This window comes from Felis catus, chromosome B1 (assembly GCF_018350175.1).
Source record: "Felis catus isolate Fca126 chromosome B1, F.catus_Fca126_mat1.0, whole genome shotgun sequence".
In the NCBI taxonomy this organism is placed as follows: Eukaryota; Metazoa; Chordata; class Mammalia; order Carnivora; family Felidae; genus Felis; species Felis catus.
The window spans coordinates 184,918,579-184,934,143 of NC_058371.1; the positions used below are offsets into that span (position 1 = coordinate 184,918,579).

The 15,565-nt window shown below is 39.5% G+C and overlaps 1 protein-coding gene across 4 annotated transcripts in view; it reads left to right on the plus strand.

Annotated features, from left to right (window-relative positions):
• SEPSECS (Sep (O-phosphoserine) tRNA:Sec (selenocysteine) tRNA synthase) overlaps positions 1–15,565 on the plus strand; it is a 36,642-nt gene that overhangs the window by 12,135 nt on the left and 8,942 nt on the right. For all 4 annotated transcript variants that reach the window (XM_019829679.3, XM_003985484.6, XM_019829678.3 and 1 more), the window contains exons 7-8: positions 6,174–6,303; positions 6,426–6,517. In XM_019829679.3, the coding sequence (XP_019685238.1) occupies positions 6,174–6,303; positions 6,426–6,517 (222 nt within the window). The remainder of the gene's footprint in view (positions 1–6,173; positions 6,304–6,425; positions 6,518–15,565) is intronic.

Consider the following 15,565-nt stretch of genomic DNA (forward strand, 5'->3'; position numbering starts at 1 on the left):
ATAGCACTTCTCACCATTTGATAAGATATTTATTTTTTTATTGTCTAGTTATTGGTAGTAACTAGAATTAAGGTTCTGTTAGGGAAGAGACTTTGTGACTTTGTTTTGTTCGCTGTTATGTCTTCAGTATTTAAGACGGTCTCTGGTACATAGTTGATACTCAATAACTGGTTACTGAAAAAATTGGATGAGTAAATGAAGTATTATATCTACTACAACAATTATTTATACTGTATGAGGATGTGGATAGGCGTTATCGATGTATGGTGTAAGTTACATAGTTTGTATGCATAATGTTGTGAATCACATACTCAGTTTGGGCACATGTGGTTTGTGTTACGTGGGCAAGACTTAACTCACAGATTATCTGTGATCTTCTCCAGTGTGGTGGTGAATGCTTCTTAGCCAAGTAGATCCTATCTGGAAAAAAAATTTTCTTGGAGCATGCTAGTATCATCTCTCATATAAATGTGGTTTATATGATGGTATTAGCTGATCTGCTTAATTTTTTTTAAATTTTTAATGTTTATTTATTTTTGAGAGATACAGTCCGAGTGCAAGGGGGGTGGGGGTGGGGCAGAGAGAGGGAGACACAGAATCCAAAGCAGGCTCCAGGCTCTGAGCTGTCAGCACACAGCCTGATATGGGGCTTGAACTCACAAACCGTGAGATCATGACCTGAGCCAAAGTCGGATGCCACTGACTGAGCCAGCCAGGCGCCCCTGCTTAATTTTTTTACTCAAAGGTTGTACCAGTTAGGATGCAGTTGGCTGCAAGTAAAAGAAACCCAACTCAAATTAGCCTAACCAGTGAGGAAATCCAGAAGTTTACATAACGTCAGAAGTCCAGAGCTGGAGTGGGTGGTAGGCATGTTATGTCAAGGAAGACCATTCACCATTTCTTCCATATCTTTTTGCATTATTCTTGAACTTTTAAAGAACGTTTTCATCACAATTCTAGGCTAGATTATCTCCAATGTGAATGGTAGCAGAGAAAAGCTGTATAATTCTCTACACTGGAAATCTTGAAAAACATTTTATTTCAGTGATTTGTTTTTATGTCTCCTCTCCCTTTCCCCTTTTCCTCTTTAAGTTTTATCAGCCTCAATTCTTTTGAAAGTTAAGCACATCAGCATTACTAAAAGTTCAGAAGAGTGAGGAAGGAGTAGAATATCACTCATAAACCTGTACACTAACAAATACCCTTAATAGTTTGTGTCCACTTTCTTCTCATTTTTTTTTTTAAATTTTTTTTTTCAACGTTTATTTATTTTTGGGACAGAGAGAGACAGAGCATGAATGGGGGAGGGGCAGAGAGAGAGGGAGACACAGAATCGGAAACAGGCTCCAGGCTCTGAGCCATCAGCCCAGAGCCCGACGCGGGGCTCGAACTCACGGACGGCGAGATCGTGACCTGGCTGAAGTCGGACGCTTAACCGACTGCGCCACCCAGGCGCCCCCACTTTCTTCTCATTTTTATATGTATATTCCTTTTTTACAGTAGTGACAGTCGTTGTGTACATTTAGTGTTAACTTTTTTAAACTTAGTGCAAAAAATATTTAATTTTTATAGATTACATTTCTGTATTCTCCACATGCCTGTGAAATCTTCATGAAGATCATTTCAGTGATTCCAAAACATTCACTCAGATATTATATATTTAACCCAGAAGTGCTTAGTGTTGTGGTGCCCATGGTATAATTTTGAATACTGGAAAATTTGGCGGCATAACTGGAGAGATTAAGACAAAGACAGTGCGTTCCAGGATGTGATGTAGAAGGTGCCGGTGGAAGTATGCTTCATGAATGCCTGCCTTTGTCATCCCCTCTCTTCATCGGTGAGGTGAAAATCTTAACCAGAAAATAACCCTTTAAGATGGGTGGGTGTTGGGGCGCCTGGGTGGCGCAGTCGGTTAAGCGTCCGACTTCAGCCAGGTCACGATCTCGCGGTCCGTGAGTTCGAGCCCCGCGTCAGGCTCTCGGCTGATGGCTCGGAGCCTGGAGCCTGTTTCTGATTCTGTGTCTCCCTCTCTCTCTGCCCCTCCCCCGTTCATGCTCTGTCTCTCTCTGTCCCAAAAATAAATAAAAAACGTTGAAAAAAAAAAAAAAGATGGGTGGGTGAGTGGTTTTTAAACACAGCTGTTGTATTGTCACAGATACTGTATTACCTTCTAAAATTAGCATTTCTTAAAAAAACAAACAAACAGTACTTAAACATTTGAATTTTCCCAAATTGGCCCTCACAAAGAGAGGTGTTGGTACTGTTGCTTTAAACTAAATAAATATTTGGGTCTTTTTGAGTGCCACTGCTGTTTCATGATGTTCTAGAAAATGAAAGTTAGCTTTCATTCATCTCAGTAGTTCTTAGTGATATATATACCATTTACTGAGTACCCACCATGCGTCAGGCATCCTCCTGGACTTTTAAACTTTATTAGCTCAATCCTAACAACTTAAGGTGTACTTATTATTTCTGTTCTATAAATGAAGAAGCAAATTTAGAAGGATTAAGTGACTTGCCCAAGGTCCAGTAGCTACAAAATGGCCCATGTAGTTCAGTGAGGCTTCAAAGCCCCATGTTTTCCTTTAAAAAACAGCGTGCTGAAACTGTAAACACTTCCTTGAGAAGACAGCAGTGTAGTAATCAAACCGTCAGTGAAGAAAGAGCTATAGCTACAGCGTGTCAGCTTATTTATTTATTTTTATTTTAAAGATGCTGCCCCAGGGTGACTTAATCCTCGGCACAGAAAGCATTCTGGTACGCACGTGTCGTTGAAGTCAGCTCTGAACAACCTGTGCTTCTGTTTCTGTGCTAAACTGACTCATTTAGAAGACTGATGGAATATGGATAGTAGGACGGATTAATGGAGAAGGATGTGGTAGAGTCACAAAAATACATAGGATTAATCTTTTTAGAGTCAGAATGGATTGTAAGGCTCCCGAAGTGTGGGAAGCAGTGGCTTCGCTTATTAAGAATTTGAGAAACGCCTTGGATCCTCTGTCTCCTTCTCTCTCTGCCCTTTTGCCCTGCTTTCAAAAATAAGTAAACATTAAAAAACAAAAGAACTTGGGAAAAGTAGGTATTATACTACTTATTCACAGACCTAATTCTCAGTTCATTCAACAAACATTTACAGGGTTTCCCTCTGTGTGCCAGGCATCAGGTTAGGCACTGGGGATACAGGGGCGAATACAACAAAGTCCTTATCTTCACGGAGCAGAAGCAGACAGTAAGCAACAAGTACGACGGGCCTTGATAAATGCTCTGGATCGGGAAGGGGGTATCAGATTAGATGGAGCGATCCAGAAAGTCCTCCCCAGGAAGTAACGTGAGCAGAGCCCCGAGTGATAGGAAGGAGTGAGCCACGCAGCTCTTTAGAGTCCAGACAGGAAATAACAGCAAGTGCCAGGACCCTGAGGCAGGAGTGTGCTTGGGGTATGCAAAGAACAAGGAGGCCAGTATGGCTGGACCAGGGCAAATGAGGGCGGCAGTGGTAGTAAAGAGAAAGGAGGTGTGTCAGCATTTGGGGTTTTATCCTTGGTATGGTCGTCAGCCATGGGAGGGTTTTGAGCAGGAGAGTGACGTGTGATTTATGTTTTTTGACCATCGTTGTGGCTACTATGTGAGTAATAGACCGTAGGAAGGCAAGAGTGGAGGGCTGTTGCAGAGCTCACATGAAATAAGTTGGTGGCTCAGGCCAGGAGGGTAGCCATTAAGGTGTTAAGAAATGGTTAGATTCAGATGTATTTTGAGAGTGGCTCTCACAGGGTGTACTGATGGATCAGATGTGAGGTGTGAGGAAATGAGAATTCAGAGCCCAAGGCTTTAGCTTGGGCAGTTGAAAGAATGGAAATGCCATGGGAATAAGAGTTCATTTTATAAACCTGGGCTCTTCCTCCAGATTACCTAGGTTTTAGTCCCTGTTGTATCTTGGATTACCTTGGTGACTTCTAGTGAGGTGCTTTAACTGCCTGGATTTGAATCCCAGCTGTGCTGTTAATATTGAGTACACTCCTGACCTTGGGCAGGTCGCTTTAGTTTTATTGCCCCTTAATTTTCTCATCTGTAAAATAGCAATTATAGTAGCATCTACCTCACATGGTTATTACAAGGGTTAAGGATGTGAAGTGCTTAGAACAGTACCTGATGCACAGTAGGTTCTCAATAAATACTGGCAGAAATTATTATATGAACAAGTATCTGTTTTATTTGCTATCGTTGTCCCTAGAACCTTGGACAGTGTTTTGCAGCTGATATTTCTTTTGTGAATAAACAAGGAAATGAATGAGCTGGTACTTGACAACCCTTTCCTTCATAGAACATGCTCGTATGATTCCTGTTTTATTTAAAAACCCTTTCAGCCTTCTGGTATTTTTTTCCTCCTCATTGATATCCTCTGACTTCAGTGAGTGGGTCTAGCTTGCTTTTTCATCTTTTTTGCTAAGCAATTTATCAAACCATACTTGATGGATATTAACTAAACTTACTATGGTAATCACTTCATAATGTATGCATATATCAAATCATCGTGTCGTATACCTCAAACTTCTACATACTGTGTCAATTATATCTCACTAAAGCTGGCATTTTTTCACTTAAAAATTTGAAAAAAAACCATACTTCACTTCCACATTTTTTTGCAAAGTTTCATCTTTTAAAAATATTTAGATATACACTGAATATTTAGATATTCTGTTTCTTTGATAAAACCATTTGTTTTTTGGGAGCCTGTTTGTCTTCTTGCCATGGAGTGTGGTAGTGCCTTTTATGCTCTCTGGGTTTTAGCGGTGAGGGGATTCTAGCAAAGTCCAATGCAGTGGTGGTTCTCTTACACTCCTGTACCTGATTTAGGCTCATGTTTCTCTCAGGAAGCCTTGGACAGTACTGAAGTGTTAATAAAAGACAACTCTTAACTGTTCCTCTTTATTTTCACCTTCTACTACTTTGTGTGCTGTTCAGTTATTCTATTAGTCTTTATATGCTTCTCTCTGTTTTCCTGTGGTACAGTGAGACTTTTTTTGATCATAGTTTATGAGGAAATTAGAAGAGTAGTAGGGAAAGGTTGAGATTGAAACAATCCTGCAGTAGCTTCCAAAGTAGTCTGCTTCCCTTTCCTGCTTTTGTGTTTCTACCGATTGCCTGGATCTGGTCTCTTAGATTAGGCCAGCTATCTGCTCCTTCTATTCTCCCTGAGATATGGATGTGGAGGGAAAGTGTGAAGATGAAGGTCAAATGTGGTTATATTAATAAGAATGTAGATTGTGAATACAGATTGAAAATCTGTCACTACAGATAAAGAAAAAAAACTATCTTAGTTGAAATTTAGATAGTATCTCTATTTTTAAGAGGAGAAAATTGAAGCACATTAGATAGAAGGTCACAGACTATGTTGGATGGGGACTAGAACTTAGTTTTTACATTTCTAGTAGGTAAGTATTCATTTTTTCACTAGAATATTAGATTTTCACTTGAAGTTCATTTGCAGTGGAATAAGATCACCTAAGATTATGACATTAGGAAACACGAGTTCTTTAGAAACATTGCCAAGAGTATACAAAAAAGATTCCATTAGTTGATATTAAAAATAAATTTTCTCTCCTGTTGTCTGAATGGTGGTAGGAGCACAGATTGTCGCTTAAAGTGGTCATGCAGGTAGTAGATTATCCAAGCATCAAAGAGAAGTACAGTGCTTAAATGTATAGCTAATTGATTGGCAACATGGGTGGCTAACGTCTATTAGATTACGGTGGCCACTCTTGTTTAAAGTTAGTTAATAGTTGCAGGACCCACTGTTGGCATTTATTGTCAAATGGAAGATCACAGATGAGAGACAAGGGAAGAATCGACCGTCTTATCCAACATTAAGGTGAAAAGCTGAGTTCTCACCTGAACTACTACGGAAACGCTGCCTTCCTCCCCGGGTGTTGTGAGGAGTTAATGATTTGTTTGTATGAAAGCAGGTTGTAAACTATAAAGTGCTCTTTCACATAAAAGGAGCAGCATTTAAAAACTCATTTAATACTTAAAAATCCTTTATTGGCACTGTTACAAAGAAAATTAGAATATTTGATCTGATATTTCATGCATTGTTTAATGGTATTTACTTGTTAATAGCAGTTGTCGTCTCTTTTTCTAGAAGCCAATCTGTAATACTACATGTTACTTCATTCTAGGGGGCTCGAGTTGGTAGAATAGATGCTTTCGTACAGAGCTTGGACAAAAATTTCATGGTTCCAGTAGGTGGCGCTATAATTGCTGGCTTTAATGATTCCTTCATTCAGGAAATCAGCAAGATGTATCCAGGTAAATAAATCAGTTGCTCTTCAGAAAAAGTAACTAACAAACAAAAATTCCATTTGTACCTAGGCCACTATAATAAATTTTAATTTCCCTGCCCTGAATGTGACTTGTTCATCTTATTTCAGGAAGAGCTTCTGCTTCACCTTCTTTAGATGTCCTTATTACTTTATTATCACTTGGATCAAATGGCTATAAGAAGCTATTGAAAGAAAGAAAGGTAAGTTTTCCATTTCGGTACAAAATCATACCCTTGACTAAAATCCTTCCATATTACTGGTGTTTTTGCCTTTTGGTCTGCCACTTGGAAGGCATAGCTAGCTAGTGTGGTCCTAGAGCATTTACTTTGATCTGGAATCACCCCAGGGGGTTTTCAGTGAATCGTTCTCTCCTGTCTGTCCAGATATGGTGAGAGATCTTGGACAAGTGAGTTTGCTTTTGTTTTTTTTTTTGAGAAACTCCTACATCAGAGATTCTTACTAGTTCAGTAAAAATCAGTTCATTTATCACTTAAAGATAGAGGCCCTTGAAAAACAAACATACAGGTTTGTTTCCTCTTAGTTTTTGGAAGTCTGAAGACTTGTATAGGTGTGAGATGTCAGTCACAGGAGAAAGAACCAGGTCAGAAGTTAGCTAGCTTCTCATTCTAAAATAATAAATTCATCCCTTGTCATTACTGCAATGCTGAACTCATTGGTTATGTTGGCTGTGAAAAGAAAAGTGACATTTGTGCTTGAAAACTAGACTTTGTCTCCAACACTAAAAACTAGCTTTAATTAATTCAGGACAACTCCAGAATTGTAGACAGAGACAGTGTTGGCAGGGCGGGTCAGACTAAAATGTTTTATTCATCTCCCATCTGGGAGAGCTAGCGGCCCCTGGGACAGTTTTTGTATCTGTGTAACTTCCCAACCATCAGTAGCAGTTGAAGTCCCTTAGATTATTAATAGCACTTCACGTATTTTAAGATACTTTATGTATGTTTTGTGGTAGATCCTCTCAACGGCCTTATGAATATGCAACAGAAGTTGAAAAATTTTGTTCCCTGTTTTACTCTAGTCCTCGCACCGCCCCCCCCCCCGCCCCCCCAAAAACAGTCCATAGGAAAGTAATTGTTTATATTGTGAGGACCTCTCTTAATACTTACGTGATATGGAAAAAGATGCTCAACATCACACGTATGAAAACCACGGTGAGGTACCACGGCACACCTCGCAGAAGGAAGCTGGCAGTGCTAGATGCTGGCAAACCTCTCAAGCAAGTAGATCGCTCAGACATTGCTGATAGGAACACAAATGGTACAGCAACTTTGGAAAACACTTTCGCAGTTTTTTATAAAGTTAAACATATGCTACCATATAAACTAGCCAGCCCACTCCTAGTTCTTTACTCAAGGGAAATGAAAATTTATGTCTGTACAAAAACCTATACGTGAATGTCTGTAGTGATTCTATTCAGTATTGCCAGACCCTGGAAACAACCCAAATGTCTGTCATCTGGTGTATAAACAAACTGTGGTATATAATACTCAGCAATAAAAAGGAACAGATTACTGATATGTGCAACAAAATAATGGCCCTCAAAATAATGGCCTTATATTAAATGAGATAAGCCATGCTCAAAAGATACATATTAAATGGTTTCATTTGTATGCCATCCTGGAAAAGGCAAAAAACATATCAGGACGGAGAAGAGATCAGTGGTTGTCAGAGTCTTGGGTTGAGCGAGGGGACTCATGGGGTAGTAAACTGTTCTGTATCTTGAGAGTGGGAGTGTTTTCATAACTGTATATGTTGTCCAAACTCATAGACGTGAACCCCTGAAAACTGGGCCTCCGAAACTTTACTGTATGTAAATTATGCCTCAATAAACCTAACAAACATTTCCAAATGATTTGACTAAAACTCCAGTTTGATCAACTCCCCGAAGTGATCATCACGGTAATAGATTGTTGTAGTTAAGAGAAGACCTCAACAAATCTTCCAAGGAGCCTTTTCCATATGACAGATGAGACCTGTTTATAGATGAGCAAAACTATCGCCTGTTTGTATTGTTATATGAGAGTTTAGTTGTATTAAGTGCCCGTGGGTCTTAGCTCTCCTACAACTGGTTGTTTTACTATGGAAAAGGCATTTGAACTTGCAGATTTTTTGTGAGGTGTTTCTGTCATCCTCATTTTTACGGGAGATGGAAGGATAAATAACGTGTCTGAGGTAAATTGTGGGCCATGGGTTTAACGCTAGGCAATTGGGCCTCTGATCCTCTATCTTAACCTCTAAACTCTGCTGCTTTTTTCCTATATGGGTAAATAATCTAGCCTGGTAGCTGTGCAGTTATCTTACATAGCTATAAATCTGAAGACTTATGTCTACCAATACGCAAAGGAGGCAAAGGCAATGAATGAATTTAGCAACCCTGGCCAAAAAAGCTGAGTTGTATTTTAGAAAGGATATAAGGTATTTGTTTGTACAGACTCGCTGTTGATGGGGAGCTGCCCCTCCCTGACTCCAGGTGATCCCAGTGGGACTGTCAGTGACAGTGTTCTTTCCTCCTTTTGTCGGAGCGGTGGGCATATGACCCGGCTAGCTTGGTTCACAGGTGGGCATGTGGAGGTCGGTTCCTTCCAGCAGACTTGATAGAGTCTTGAGAGAGAGGGGGTTTGCTGCTTTGGAGATAGTAAACTGTAAGCATATGATCTTATTACTCACCTGCCATACTTCTGGCCTCACCAAGAAAGCCTTCTTGGGACTAGAAAACCTAAGAGGGAAAACAGAACTAAGAATCATCTGAGTTTCTGGATCCAGCCATGCCTCCTTGTAGACTTGGCTGTAGATGAACCAACAAATTCCCTTTTTTGTTTTAAACTACATTTCTGACACTGATACTTGTGATTCCTCTTATGCCCTTGAGTCCTTCCTAATGTTTCCCAACATTCATCTCCTCCTTTTCCCTGCCACTGCTACCACTCCCTAGCTCAGGCCCTTACCATATCACCCCTGGATGGCTACAGGAATTTACTAATTCTCCTTCTAATCTGTAGCCTACTCTCATTTGCTGTGTTGTAAATGAGTGTGCCAGGTTAATACTTTAAAGTTTTTCAAGTTATTCTGCTTTGAGGTCTGGTTGCCTGCAAGACAAAGCTTACCCTGCCATCATGATCCTTTATAGTCTGGCCCCCACATTATGTTGGCAGTATTGGACCTTGCTTGTTCATTTATTCAGGCAAAGAAATGTTTATGTTTAGGCCCTAAGGTTAAATTCACCAGTGAGACTCACGTAGTCTCTACCCTCATGGAAGTTATAGTCGGGGGAAATCTAGATGTTCAATAAATAATTACAAATCTGTTTGGCTTTATGTAAGGACAAGCAGAAGATATGAGAGCATGTTTCACCCAACCCAGCTGGGGCACCTAACCCAGTTTTGAGAGGGTTGGGGAAAGCCTCCCTGACGAAGTGGCATCTGTTCTATGAAGGTACAACTTGTGCATTTATTAGACTCTTATGGTGTCATCATAAACTAGACTGGATGGCTAAAATACCTGTACAACTCTTACAGGGTATTTTTTTTAAAGTTTTTATTTATTTATTTTGAGAGAGAGAGTGCAAGCAGGGAAGAGACAGAAAGAGAGGGGGGGAGAGAGAGAGAGATAGGGACAGAGGGAGGGAGGGAGGGAGGGAGGGAGGGAGGGAGAGAGAGAGATTGAGAGAGAGAGAGAGAGAGAGAGAGAGAGAGAATCCCAAGCAGGCTTCACACTGTCAGCGCCTGATGTGGTACTTGATCTCAGGGACCTGTGAGATCATGACCTGAGCCAAAAATCAAGAGTCAGGCACTCAACCAACTGAGCCACCTAAGTGCCCTACTTACAGGATATTCTAGACTGAGTCTAGAAAGCAAAGTCCTATGCAGTTCCAAGAGAGTTTGTTCTAGATCACTTCATAAAATTAACTTTCCTTTATGATAAACTCAGATTCAGTAAGTATGGAGTGGGGCTAAGACAACTACATTTTTACACTTGATCTTAGCCAAAAGGCCAAGAAGCGCTAGGACAACTGCATTTTTAAGAAACTTCCCTGATAAATCTGATGCGCATCCTAGTTTGAAACCCATTATTTTGGAGGCACACAGGTCACTTGTATCTATAACAGAAACTTGGAGAAGAAACATAACTTTTTAGCATTTTAGTACATAGGTAGATAGTATTTTATGGAGTTTGAGATGGACTATATAAATATCCCAAAATACCAAAGGTTTAAAAATATAACTTGTTAGTTATCTGTTTCTGATCTCTTTAGTTGTCCTAGTTATAGTCCTTTCTTGTATTGTTGTTACTCTTTGCCTTCTAATGGTCCCTCTGCAGATTTGGCTAAAAATTCATTTTTGGAAATATAAGATCTCTGAGAAGACTATTACATCAAGTTTTAAGTTAGACATTTAAAGATTATTGTTTATCATATAGATAGAAACTTTTAAAAAATTTTTAAAAATTTATGTTTATTTATTTTTGAGAGAGAGAGAAAGAGAGTGGGGGGAGGGGCAGAAAGAGAGAGGGAGGCACAGAATCTGAAGCAGGCTCCAAGCTCTGAGCTGTCAGCACAGAGCCCGACACAGGGCTTGAACCCATGAACGATGAGATCAGGACCTGAGCTGAAGTCAGATGCGTAACCAACTGAGCCAGCCAGACGCCCTGAAACCTTAAAAATGTTTATATGCTGTTATAGTATCAAATAAGTGTACTGTTCAGTATTTCCTATTTCTGTTCTTCAATTGAAACTATATATGATAATAGCTAATAAAATTATGTATTTGCTGTAATAAACTAATATCAGTCTTGAGTGATTTTGTAGTTAAGTTTATTTAGCTAGCATATTAAACTGATTATCTGAGTGCATACCCCCCAGAGATCACCATCAGGGGTGTGAAATGAGACTTGGTCCTTCTGGACGGGGAGTCTGGGAGACTAGTGTCCAGCCTGGAGCTTGCATTCATCCCTCTGGGCTTAGCATCCTTTGCTTGAGGCGCTAGATGCTCTTCAGATGTTGGTTGAATGAAGTAATGGGAGGTATTAGGGAACACCTAGGTTTACTTTGGCGTGGTCATCTCTTGTTTTACGCAGAATAAGTATCTTCCAGTTAGAGAGCAAATAATTTTTGATACTGACGTTATGAACTAGATGTTCTCATAGGAATATTTCTCAGTATTTCTCAATACTCACCATAACTTGTGAAAAGGAACGAGTTAAAATGGTGATAACCTGTTGTGTGTAACAGGTGCTATATCAGGCTACTCCTCTTCCGAATTTATTTCCTTACCGTAGGATTTTGGAATTGTTGATCTTACAGGGGCTCTGTCATCTTTTTGGAATCTAAGAATTTCTGTGATGCCATGGTTCTTCTGACTTCTGACATTTAGGGTTTGACTTTAAATTTTTCACTTACATTTAGATGATTCCAAACACCCATGCGTGTGTACAGTTTGCTCAGCATAGAAAATCCACCTGCCTTGAGAGTGACCTGTAGGAATATGTAGCTTAACAAGTGAATAGATCCAGCAGGTAGCCCCGCTCTGCTTCTCAGTGGGACTTTGTTCTTTGTTAATCATCGAACAAATATTTTATGAGACTAATTTTATGTCTAGTGATATTTACAAGTTGGATGGCTCCATCTCAGATGTCAAGAAGTGCTTGTCTTTGTAACATCCGGAACTTTTTTCTTTTCCTTTTATCGGGATGGAATAGAGCGGAATGCACAGGACGACAAGAATAGGATTATAGCTATGGGGTGTTGGCATGTGTCTATGAGAGTCCTGCCAGCTAATGTTAGTTATTTTAACCAGAAAACTCTTTTAGGAGGGAAAAGTAGGTGGGTGGAAAGTTGACATTTTTATGAATGTTTGCTGTATGTCAGGAGCTCTGCTAGGTTTATTATAGTCATTATTTCATGTACGACTTAAAGCAAGTTTATGCGGTAGGTATTATCCCCATCTTACAGATAAAGTTGAGGCTCAAAGAAGTTAGGTACTTATCCAAAGAGCACAAGAAGTGCCAAAACTGCCACTGAAACCCAGGTCTGTGTGATTCTAACGCCTCTGCGCTTTGTGTCTTAACCACTCCCTTCCCACTGCTTCCAGTCGCTCGTCCAGCACTGGGGGCATGGTTTCCTGCTCTGTGCTAGGCGTCGGAGCCATAAAAATGATCATCTTGCGACCCTTTCTTCTTAGCTACTGGAGGTATGTAAAAACCTCAAAGACTAATGTTTAAAATTCTTTGTGTAGAATTTCTTAGAGACTACCTGTAGTAGTAATCTTCAAAGTATTAAAGCGCTCCTTTGAGAACCCTGTCATTGTGAGTGAATAAAAGTTTACTCTTTAACAACTTCATTCAACAGGCAGGGCTCTTCACTGAAAAATCTGGATGTCCTCCATGAGCCCTAATTGCATGTATGTGGCATAAATATTGTTTTTTTTATTAGATTTGTTGCAGAAGTAAGGGCCTCTTTTGTTTAAATGGACTTGCTTTTGAACGGTGAAAATGTAATCGTGATAGTTTATCGGTTCGGCTCTGGAGAAGCTGAGGCAAAGTTATTTTGCTTCAGCCGGAGCTATTTATGTACCATCACTGAGAGCTCCTTTTTATATTATCGGTGTTATTGCGTACTAAAAAAGGAGTGTTAAAAGAAAACTTAGGATTTTTTTTTTTATTCTGTGCCCTTATTCACCACAATGATATTTTTAGAGGTTATTTCATCTAGTATATCTCTTCAGAAAGCGCTTTATCTTTTCACAGTAGAGGCAGACAAGAACTCAGCTTGAAGCCATTCCTTCTCAAGCCTTCTTTTTTGAAGTGTGAAAGGATCAGAGAGAGTGGCACTCGGCGTGTGAATTGAACCTGTGCCCTTAGCCCCTTCCTGATCAACATTCTGCTTCACTGAGGGGAGAGATGGCCATGAATTTAACTGAAGAACCCTTTGAGAAAGGGGTTAAAATTTAAGACACCATTTCTATGGGTTTCTCTCTGCAAAAAGAAGGATCAGTCTTAGAAGTTTCTCCTGACTTCCAGAGAAGGCCAGCATTCTGCTTAGCTTTCCTTCTAGAAGAGTGCTTTGCTGAACAGGGCACGTGCATAATCATTCGTCGTTGCAAGTATCTGCTGAGTGGGCCAAGGGTGGATGAGGAGTGACAGCGGAAGGGCCGCTCCAGTGGCCAGCGCTTGCTAGCTGGGCTTGGAAGACCAGCTAAGTTCTGAAAGAACATCAGACATACAGCTTCAGATGCTGTTCTCTAACAGAGCTAATCTTGGGAACCTGAGTAGATTTGCAGCCCTAGAAGTGGAGTAGTTGAATTTCCACCAGAGTGTCAGATCTCAGGCCTGGTTATGGAGCCTCCACAGAGGAGTTTGAAAGCAGGGCGTTAGCCTGAGATGTAGGGCCTGCTGAGGGCACCCAGGTCCTTGCCGCTGGCCACGGCCAGAGCAGCACGTTGCATTCCGTGCTGGCATGTGCACACGGGGACCTCCGTGTGCATGGGTCTGTACGTGCGGTCTGTTGTCGCCTATCCTTTCATGGTACCATGGATGTGTTAGACCACTTGTTATGTTTCCCTTTTGATCTATTACCTACTTTGTAAGACATATTATAATAATTTCTGAAGCTCTGTTTTCATCTTACCTTGTAACAAGAAACGGTATGTTTTGAAAACATTACATAAGACATTTTCCCTTAAAATTCAGTGAATTATGCACATTTGGGGGTTATGGGGAGGGATAGGCTAAACTTTGGGCTTTACAGCTGCAAATCAATTTACAAAAGGCCATGTGAAAGATAATGCTTAATATAATTCAGCTTCCCTTCCATTAACATCTTGAACTATGGTGTAAAGTTTTGTATTTTTATTCTAGAAATATAGCTGACATTAGCATTCAGGTATGCAGTTCAGTTTATCTCTAGTGAAGAGTCTTTTAAAATTAAGTTAAATACAGCACAAAAGACATAGAAAATCAATAATATTTCATTCCTTTTAAGTAAGATCTTTCTATATACATTTGCTTTGGGTACTTATAAATTTCTCCCTTTACAGAAGTATTTTATAATAAATGTCAGTTATAGATTTAACTGCGGCAAAAAAATAGTGCAGGTTTTGTAGTACCTTTAATATATCAGGAAAAAACTGCTTAGCTAAGTAGTAGTGTAGGAAATAGTGGTACAGCCTTCCAAATGATATTTTTTAGATGTAGTGATATTAATGGGAGAACATTGAGGGCCTTAACCTGTCAGATATTGTAGGATTTAGTTTATTGCACGTTAAGATATTTAAGCTTCTTTGCTTATTGGATTACCTATCATAACCCTTTACACGAAATATTTGCAGATGGATGTGAACTTGACTCACAGATGTTTTCTTTTTTGTGTAATTACTCCCATACTCGTTATATGTAAGATTTAGTTACCTTAGCATTATGTTTGTAGTCTAAAGATGTACCTTAGCATATGTTTGTAGTCTAAAGTTTTAGGTAAAACTGATTTCTAGTGATATTAGCAATCAGTAGAACTGGTTAAAAGTGATTTGTTAAAGTATTAGAAATTGAGTATTAGGAGAATCTCAGTTTTTTAATAGCCATGTATGCATCAGTAAGTTTAAAAGCACCCTCTAGGGGTGTTACTAGGGAAACATTTCCTCTTTTTTTGGAAATAGCTAAGTACAAATAAATACATATTAATTACTCGTCAGGCTTCTTAGTTTACGAGTGTGTTCACATTGGTGATTCTTGGGGTAGCCGTAGTGGATAGAATAATATTTTACATTTGTCCTCACCACTGAAGTAAGTATTTTGCTGTTACTCTTAGGGTGGAAGATGTAGGAGGCTAATAAAAGGCATTTCCTAGCTATCAGATTTGTTTCTGCTTATGAGAAGTTGAATTTGAGACTAAGAGAGTTAGACAGCCAGTTGCAAATTAAGACTTCGGTGTATAATACAGATGATGAAAAATCAGCAGTTAACATCTAAATTAAAATGTGACTGCTTTTTTCTTTTTTAAGCAACACAGAGCATTTGGATTAGTGACCTAGTTACTTTATAGTAGATGAAAATATATAAACGAAATCCAGAAATTCTACTGTTCATCAATACTGGTATAGTACTAAAAGATTAGGAATTGTTCCAGTTGTCAGAAAAACTCTTGATCTTTGCATTCCATTTGATTCTCTTACTGTTTCACCTTCTGAAATGAATATCAGAACGGTAGTTTAAGAAGGAGGGGCCAAGAAATCTTTATA